Source organism: Podarcis raffonei, chromosome 12 (assembly GCF_027172205.1).
Source record: "Podarcis raffonei isolate rPodRaf1 chromosome 12, rPodRaf1.pri, whole genome shotgun sequence".
NCBI lineage: Eukaryota > Metazoa > Chordata > Lepidosauria > Squamata > Lacertidae > Podarcis > Podarcis raffonei.
Window position 1 is genome coordinate 24,438,311 of NC_070613.1, and position 9,991 is coordinate 24,448,301.

At 41.0% G+C, this 9,991-nt stretch overlaps 1 protein-coding gene across 5 annotated transcripts in view; it reads left to right on the forward strand.

Annotated features, from left to right (window-relative positions):
- Positions 1–7,694, forward strand: part of HACD1 (3-hydroxyacyl-CoA dehydratase 1) — a 23,107-nt gene extending 15,413 nt beyond the window's left edge. For 4 of the 5 annotated variants that reach the window (XM_053359470.1, XM_053359468.1, XM_053359469.1 and 1 more), the window contains exons 5-7: positions 1,050–1,171; positions 4,366–4,544; positions 5,376–7,694. In XM_053359470.1, the coding sequence (XP_053215445.1) occupies positions 1,050–1,171; positions 4,366–4,544; positions 5,376–5,458 (384 nt within the window). In that variant the 3' untranslated portion in view covers positions 5,459–7,694. The remainder of the gene's footprint in view (positions 1–1,049; positions 1,172–4,365; positions 4,545–5,375) is intronic. The other variant, XR_008327104.1, reaches the window with a different exon arrangement.
- The last annotated feature ends 2,297 nt before the right edge of the window (positions 7,695–9,991 follow it).

Consider the following 9,991-nt stretch of genomic DNA (forward strand, 5'->3'; position numbering starts at 1 on the left):
TCTCAGAATGCAGTAAAAGAGATCCCTGCCCCTCCTTTGCAGAGTTAGAAATTAATCTGTTGTTGCTTGTTTCAACAGCTCTGGGTAGCCTCTGATATCTTGAAGTGGTTGGTAGATGTCCAGCACCTGCAAAGACAGTAGAATGACTTGGTTGTTGACCAAGCTGCAGATGAGCATATAGTCAGCTACAGTGCCTAGTTCCTCTTGCAGAAATGATTCCAGCCAGCATTCTGGCATTGGGTTCTTTTTGCAGCCCGTAGCCTCCTTTTGGTTGCACAAGACAAAGTGAAATTATCTTAATTTATTGGAAAATGTGGAGAGGAAAAATCTGCAACGGCCTGTTGAAGAGGACAGGCCTGGCACCAGAGAATGGGAATAATAGGCCTGGAAAGGCCAGGGCCCCAGAACCAGCAGAGGGCTTATCATGGGCACAGTGGTACCACCTCTACTCATCCAAGAAGGTCAGATGCAGCCTAAGAGTGTTCTCACTTTGTATGTCCAGCCCCTTTTTCTGATTAGGGTTGCCCAAGGGTCCCCTCCATCAACTCTTAGATCAAGCACTGTAGAGAGGAGACTATAGAAGGTTTCCTCTACTAGAAGAGGCACGAAGGCGAAAAAGGATGTGCAAGCAAAATAGTAGCTGGGTTGAAAACTGATGTGTTTTGTCAGTGATTTAAATCAGGGGTGCCCCTTCAGATGTTGTCAGATTCCATCTTCCATCTGCCCCAGCTAGCATGGCCAATGGTTCGGAGTTATCAGAAATGTAGTTCAGCAACATTTGAAGAATAACAGGCCAAAGAAGAATTATTTGGGAAGGTAACTAACAAGGTTGTGGGGGAGGGGGGAAGAGAACCATGTGCATATGTGAATTTGCTATATTTAGTTATTGCTCTGTTCCATAGGCAATCTCTCAGTTTGGTGCGGGATGTTTAGCATAACATGCATTCTTCTTAAAAACAGTGATTTGGGTGTACTGCCTTGCCATTCTGTTGCCAGCTTTCTTTACAATTTAAGGATGCAGAAAATGTTGGTTCTTTATACTTCTACAGATCCAGAATGAGGACAGCGTTATTCTTTTTCTGGTCGTATGGACTGTGACAGAGATTACTCGATATTCCTTCTACACATTCAATATGCTCAACCACTTGCCATACTTCATAAAATGGGCCAGGTGGAGAATGCCTTGCAGTTTAGTCTCTCATTGTTCTGTGCATGTTAATTTTCATGCATGCTGAATTGGCAAGGAAATACACAGTGTGTGGTTTGTTTTTAAAGCTGAGAAGTTGTGTTTGTACTTTTGGATCTGCTTTTAATGCAGAGTTTGCTGGTTTAAAAAAATTAACCTGTCCTGTGTTCATGCCATTAATATTTCTAGAGAGTTCTTGTGTGTCATTTGAAAACTGCATATTGAATAAGATAGAAAAAATGTTTGTTCACAGGTGCTTTGCTTTTGCTTGGATAATATGCTATTTTGGGATTCCCGATAGATAAACAAGGCCTTTTATAAGTGAAAGTGCAAAAACTTGCAAAATGCAACACCTGTGCGAGTCTTTCTGTTATGTCAATTTGGGGATATAATTCTGCTGGAATTCGATGCAGAAGTAGAGTAGGTGAAAGAAATACAAGGGATGCAGTTGGGGGGAAGGCAGTTGCCACCTTAACTGAAAATCTTCCTACCCCAGGGGCGAGGAACCAGTGGCCTTCTAAGTATTGTTGGACCAACTCCCTCCCTGATACATTGGTCATGCTAGCTGGCGAGTTGGAATCTGTTTGCAACTGCAGTTCTAGCCTTTTGCCATGTTGCTGCTGTTGGCCAGTGTGCTTGTATTGTAAACATTGACCCAAGTATTTTGGGTCAATCATAGACATATTTACTTGGAAGTAAGGCTCGTGTGTGTGTTCAGTGGGCTTCTCCCTGGTAAATGCATATTATTGGCAGTTTCAGTGGCTGGTGCTGTCGCTATTTTGTTTAACAGCTTGCGTCAACTGAAGCAGACACTTTCAACTGCACTCTGGTGATGAGCATGTGGTAGTTTAGAGACCCAGTCATATTCACATACATGGCAAAAGCTTCTGCAATGGCAACACCTGCAGCTCTTTTCTCTCAGGATAGATATTTTTCCTTTTTAAATAAAAAAATGCAGCTGGATAAGTGATCAGATTTCACTGATCTAGAGTTCTTTTCTAAACTGAGCATTCAGTTTTAAACATGGCATGTTTAATGTTACGCAATGTGTATGCCAAATCATAACAAACTAATGTTAGGACTGTATATTTCTCCTTTTAGCATCATATACTCTTGACTAGCAGTCACTATCCAGTGTCTTGCTGGAGCTCCTTCCCATCACTTGCTACTTTTAAAGTGGAGATGCTAGGGCTTGATCCAGGATTTTCTGCATACAAAACATGAGCTCCATCACTGAGTTTTGGTATCTCTCCCCACCCCCACCTGCTGCGAAAACACTACAAAGCAAAGCAGACAACCATATTCTGATTCCACCGCCCCCTCCATTGTGTATTATCTCTTAAATGAGATTTCAGAATTCAAAGGAACTCATTTAGCACCCTGCCTTTCAGCGCATTAAAAAAAATGTGACAAACTATTATTCCGTACTTCTTTGTAATAGTTTGGGATTTTCTAATCCTCTTGTGTTTGCTGCCAGAGGAGCTTTGCTGCTTTGTGCATAGTAGAATATGTGCAGCTTAGCTATATGAAAACTCTCCTTTCATTAATTGGCTTCTGATGTGCCCAGACAGTATTATTGAGTTCTCTTTCTTTCTTTTTGCATGTCGCTAATGTGTTTGGTTCTCTTGTGCACCCCATACAGTCTACTCGAGTTGAGTTCTTTCGAGGGTTTTGGGTTCCCTGGCTGCACCACTTTTGGTCATGGAATGCACATGGTGCATTTCCTTCTGACCCTGGGAGCAAACCACCTTTGCCTTTTCCAGCCTGAGTTCAAGAGGCTGGTTCTTTATGAATGGCTGCATTTGTATGCTTTTACCTTGTGCAAAAAAAACCCTCTGTCAAAGTATTTATAGCTTTAAGTGTCCGGCATGTAAGGTGTCAAATATAAAAAAGATAATATGTTTATTAAAGCCAGTACTTTTTTGGGTGTGTGTAAAAAATGAGTTGCAGATACCTATATATTGATAAAAGTGCCAAAGGTAAAAGTGCTCAAAATTGCTTCCATGGCTAGCAGGAATAAAGAGGTTCCAGTATTTTGTACCAGTGAATACTCTCCCACCCCCACCCCAATGCTCTGAATAAAGCAGTTGCACCTTTCAAGACCAGTGTTTTTTTATATTTCGGAACTGACCATGGGCTCTCCCAAATGTCCATAGTACATTCACATATTTCAAAAGGATAGTTCCCAACTTCATTATTTTTCAGTTATCTTTGAACACAGTTGTACTATTAACTATAAAGCAAGCCAGATGAGTACACTAGGGTAGAATCTAGTTAGCTAAGGATGCCTTCTCAAGAGGATTTTTTGCCAATTCACCCTTCCCCTTGCATCCCTCAGTGACCTCCAAAAACCAGTCCCAGAGACTTGGGAGATCCTCCAGAACAGGGGGGAAGGTGGCTGGGGGCTTGAAAGACTGCCGGGGGAATAGGCAAAAATCGCTTTGCCCCCTTTTCCATTTTGGAGGCATCTACTTGATCAAAAGTTCTTTCATGAGCACAAGCACACCAGTTGAATCCCACCACTGTTTGCTGCTACTTTAATGGTGCTCCTTTGTCCAAACAGCAGCAGCAGCTGTATATACACAAGTGCATTGGCTGATATTTCTCTACTTAGGATGTGTGTGTTTTAGTATCATCAGGGTAAATGTTTAAAGTCTGATCTTCAGGGCCAAAGTTTAAATTCAGATCTTGATTGAACGTTTCCATGTTCAATAAATAAAAGTTCTGACTGCCAATGAAATGAAATACTAGGCATTTCAGACCATCTTTCCCAATTGCAGGCTTAGGTAAACCTGATTGCAAAGGGAGAAATAATAATATATTAATAACCCCCCACCAAGGAATTCTTCATGGGGATTAAAAACTCCATCCCAATATAGAGTTGTTCCATTGGTCCCTGGCGATTGCTGACAGCCAACACAATTGAGGAAGACAATAGGGAGACCCATGACTGCCCACAGTTGACTGAGGTGTGTATTCAGTTGGCTGGCTCATTCACCCGAGTTTATAGCTTTTGAGGAATTTACAGCATTTTGCTCAACCAGAACACATGGGCAGCAAGCATGGTAAGTTCCATTGCATCTAGGGGAGCTTACTCCCAGGTAAGTGTTGTAATCCAAAGCAGAAAATCAGAAAGATAATGGTTGGAGTGATTTGTTTAGTAATATTGTTTCTTCCAGGTACAATTTTTTCATCATCTTATATCCCGTGGGAGTCATTGGTGAGCTTTTAACCATTTATGCTGCCTTACCTTACGTGAAGAGATCGGGGATGTTTTCAGTGAGACTTCCCAACAAGTATAATGTCTCTTTTGACTACTACTATTTCCTTCTCATCGTCATGGCATCCTATGTACCACGTAGGTATCGATAGATGCATGTGGAAACATTTGTCTTTTAAAAGTGCCATTCAAAAGGTTATCCTATCTTCTTTTATTACTCAGTTACCATACCTTGCATCTTTCCATAATGAAGTAATATGTAATAAACCCAAGCCATCCCCATTCTTCCGAATTCAATCATGCTAACCACCCTGTGCTTTCTGCCTTCATCTTGTGCCCTGCTTAGCAACATTCCCAAACAATGAATTGCTCAGGATGAAACACGGCTTTGGGCTACATGTTCTTTCGACTTATTTTCATTGAGAACTGTTCTCCTTATGATTGCTCTTTTTAGAAATTGTTTCCATCATTCTCTGGTGTAGGTTTTAAGACTGCTGCTTTAGGACTTGGCTGATGTAGGCATTTAAAAATTATTGCATGATTGTTTGTAAGCTGTCTTGAATCCTTAAAAAAGAAGCAGCTGGGGCATATGGCTGAAATTCAAACTTTGACTGGGGTGGAGCCATTCCTCCACCAAGCCCACCTCCACCCCATGGAGCGATGCCACAATCCCTCTGTGATTCCCTGTTCTGTCCCTATAAGAAATGCTGTGGTTGGATCCCTGAAACTGGGCACTCCAGGTGTGGGGACAGACTGAGCCAGCCCCACTACGATCAGGCTCAGTTTGGGCCTGATCACCACACCACCACTGATTTGCCTGGCCTCTCCCTGCCTTGCTTCCTGACCAATGTGAACAGCAAGGCAATGGTGACCCTACTGCAGCCATAGTGCGGGGTTTAGATGACATAAAATACCCAATTCCGTTTGCTACAATTACACACCTCTGCTCTTTCTTTTCTTCCCTAATAGTGTTTCCACAACTGTACTTCCACATGCTTCGTCAAAGAAGAAAAGTGCTTCACGGCGAAGTGATTGTAGAAAAGGACGATTAAAAACAAGCCCTTTTAACCACGGTGCTTTTTCAGAGTAACAAACCAAAATCCAGAACGTGTTGCACGAGTCCAAGTGTGAAATCATGGAACAAAAATAACCAGTGCACAAAACCAACATAGATCATATTATTTAGTAACGCTAATATTTTTCGGACTTCGCTATTTCAAGTCTGCATTAATTTTTGGTACTGTCTCCACCCCCACTCGTCAAAACACTGCGTGTATACTTGGAGGGGGCTCCTTTCTTCTGCGGAAGGGTCCTCCTAGCCATTAGGAGAGCTTTTCAGGGGAATGCAGGAATGCTGTTGGCAGGGGAGCTGTAGAAAACCACACACATCCCTTGGGATCCTGGCCTGCGTCTTCCTTTAAATGTCATCATAGGCCTATCGGATTTCCCACCTGTTAATATCTTATAAGGAGAATTAATAAAATGTACCTTTTATCTGTGTACATATAATAAATTAGAAACTTAAGACCATTTCAATGGCTGCAAAAACAAAAACCTGAATGGTTTTCAGAAGCATCTCCTTGAAACTGATGCCAAGTGGGCTGTTCACTGTAAATGGAGATGGCAATGAGCTCAGTCTTAAATGCTGCAATATATTTTTTTTAAAGCTCCTGGAAGGCAGTTGTCTTATTTAAAGGAATTCACTACTAGATACCTGCAATATGTTCTACACAAAAAAGATCAGATAAAAAATTCAGCTGTCCAGATAATTTAAGGACAAGGGGTATTTTTGTTCATTTTGAGAAATGTTTATGTGCCAAAATACAATCTAAAAGAGAAAAGTGTATGGAAATTTGTTTGCCCTCTGCACATTGGCAATCTGTGATACATGAAATTTTGGTTTACTTTGGTTTACATGACTGTTTAGCAGTTTGCTCGGTAGACAGGATCCAAAGAACCGCACAACTGATATACCCATGGGACCTTTGGGCTTTTATTTTTCAAAAGGCAGTCCTCTATGTAATATAGAAAACCAGTTTTGAAGCTGAAGGTTTTCTGCTCAAAAACTGGTGGGGTGGAGTCAAATGATTGCATGTGCATTATGCAGATCTTTAGATCCCAGCCTTTGTGCCTTATTGTAAAAGAATGTAAAATCGTGATAAAGAAAGTACAGTGGTACCTCGGGTTAAGTACTTAATTTGTTCCGGAGGTCCGTTCTTAACCTGAAACTGTTCTTAACCTGAAGCACCACTTTAGCTAATGGGGCCTCCCGCTGCTGCCGCGCAATTTCTGTTCTCATCCTGAAGCAAAGTTCTTAACCCGAGGTACTATTTCTGGGATAGCAGAGTCTGTAACCTGAAGCGTATGTAACCCGAGGTGCCACTGTACAAGTAAAGGAAATTGAGGGAAAGAAAAACACTGGGTATCTCCACCCAGCACCTGCAGTCTAGTCTCACACATCCTGAAATCTGACTCAAGGGTCAGGGGATTCTACAGAGCACCTGACCTTGGGAAGCTGCCAATAGGGATGTGTGATCCCTTTCTGCTTTCTGCTTGTGCTGTAGGATCTTTGGATCCAAGCCGTGATGTGATTATAGCTTGTGGTGAACTCTTTCTTCAAATATACTTGAGTTTATGTGTCTAGTCCTTTCAAATTGTGTATTAGCAAGGTTTTAGCTGAGGGGAGGGGGGTGCAGCTCTTTACTGTACACTTTTTACTGTAAGTGCTTTTCTGGCAATATAACAATTTTATTTTGGGGGTGGGGCCTCTGCAATTTAAAAAAACACACAAAGGTGCTCTAACCATTTTTCATGTTATGTAAAGCTTTTAAAATATAGTATCACACAAAATCATTCAGCTGTGTTTAGATTAAAGGGTTTCAAGTTGCATCAATTATATTTTTGCAGTTACTGTTTAAGCCTGATTTTTTTTCCTTTTAAGAACGTCAAACTATTTCTTACAAAATATCCAGGCAGCTCTTTGGTACATGTTTCTGAATTAGTACGGAGAAGAACTATGTGAGAAGATCTACTATTTTTTCAATGGTTTCCAATGGCCTTTTCTAGCATTTTAACTTCTTAATGCCTAAGTATATTATGTGCCTCATCCTGTAATTCTTGCTGATCTAAATTGGAATTTCTGCAGCTGTTCTTTAAGTAGAAATATTTGGTTCTCATGTATGCTGTTGTTAAACCTGAGGATGTTGTCATACAGTAAACAAGGAAATATTGTAGGTATTTTTTTACCATTTTGTACATCCAATATTAAAATAATACAATTTCTTGCAATCATGATTTCTGATTTTCCACAGAGGAGCCATGTAGTATCCCTGGGTTATATTTTAAGGAAGAAAACATTTTAAGGTGATTTTACTCTGCTAATACTCTGCAAAATTGCACTTCAAATAAACTATTAAATCCACACCCAAATGTTTTTATAGTTCTGCAGTTTCCAGATGTATAGAACATAAAGGTTTTTCAGTGCAGGACTGATGTGATATTGTCACTAATATGTTATTAGCTTCAAACATAATAATATTTCTAACACACCACCCACCTGACTGAGTTGCCCCAGCCATTCTGGGCGGCTTCCAACAAAAATACAGGAAAAACAGCAACACTTTGTGTCTCCAGATCTGTAAATAGTTCCATTTACATAGAATGTATTGCTTAATTTTGGCAACAGATCCCACCAAGAAAAGATGATAAATGTAAACAGTGTTTGGTTGCATTCACACAATATTATTCTCATAACTGTCTTATTGTCTCAGTTCTGAGCACTGAATGTATGTGGGGTTACTCTAGTTATAGAATCCCTTTAGGCTGTGGTTGTTCGCCATCTGTGAGAATCAGGTCCCCAAGTTAAGTGGCAGGGGTGTGAACTTGAATAAAATATGGGGGGGGGGAGATAAGCCCTGACCCGCATAACCGATCACAAGACACGGCGCGCACACACCATTTGAATGGCAATGCCCATCAACTTTGGCCCCCCCCCCAGATATTTTATTGGGTGGGGAGCGAAGGGACCTCAGCCCCTAGGAGTTGGCTCCTATACTAAGCGTCCTGTATTGAGTATATTTTGTGGCTTGATAACAAGTGATTTCCCCCTTTTTGTTTTCAGAGGTCTTCTGCTTAGATGTGATCCAATCATTTCATGTAAAGGTATTTCATGCTGTAAACATAACTCAGTCTATAAACTTGAAGTTCACCAAGGTGTATTTCCCCAAATACTGTTGTACAATGTCAGTTCTCAAAATGGGGTGGTTTTTTTTGAGAAAAGCAGAAAAACAACTTTTAAGCAAGCTAATTTCACAATGTTTACATAGCACCATTTTTGGGATTTGACTTCATACTAGCCTGCAAACTAAAGCATATTCTTTCTGGTACTGTGGCTAATTAACTTAACAATTCAGTTAAAATTTGTGCTTCCTGTTAATTTGGATATGTCTGCTTTTACCAAGCATTGACCAAAGGGCACCGGTCGGTTTATGCAGCTGAAGTTTTTCAGAAGGTTATAGCAGTCATTGCATGGATACAAATATTATGTTTCCATAACCAGGATTACTGCACACTCAAGTTCACCTTGAGATCCTAACTGCAATAAATTACAGCACACTTTTTGGCACATATCCATCTTATATCTTTCCGCCAATATCCTTCCCCTTTAAATGCAAATATTACCTTATTTAGCAAATAGATCTTATATTTGTGTAGCCTTTAAAAACACACACACAAACTTGGAAAGACTGGTTTGCTGCTAAACCTTGTTGATAACCATTTATTTGTTTACTAACTACCTAGGGACTTACACATGCAATGTGCTGCTGCGTGTGTTAAATACCAAGCACATTCCAGTGCTACAGATTTCAGGAGCTCTTGAGAACGATCCCTTCCTCCAATAGTAACTTTTACATGTTTGATACAACCTTCACTTAATGGCCGTGAATCTTCCTTTCCTCAAATAAAGCTCTCTCATGTGTTTTGATCTGTAAATTAGTCTTCAACCAGTCATTTTGCTGTGTATGTATCTAAGTCTGTCTCTCTCCCATTCCTGTTTTGTAACTAAACATAGGTCCAAGTCTTTCTCAGCATAATCCTATACATGTCTTGGTTCAGTGGGTTTGCTCTCAGGAACTGAGTAGAGCATTGGAGCCTCAGTTTCTCTACACTTAAAGGTAAAGGGACCCCTGACCATTAGGTCCAGTCGTGATCAACTCTGGGGTTGCAGCGCTCATCTCGTTTTATTGGCCGAGGGAGTCAGCGTACAGCTTCTGGGTCATGCGGCTAGCATGACTAAGCCGCTTCTGGCAAACCAGAGCAGTGCACGGAAACGCCGTTTACCTTCCCGCCGGAGTGGTACCTATATATCTACTTGCACTTTGAGGTGCTTTCGAACTGCTAGGTTGGCAGGAGCAGGGACCGAGCAACGGGAGCTCACCCCTTCGCGGGGATTCGAACCGCCGACCTTCTGATCGGCAAGTCTACACTTATATAGTGACTATTCCCCCATTTCTTAGAATGCATCCAGTAATACTTGATAATATATTCTACATAGGTTGCATCCCTCTACAGTCATATGTAAGATT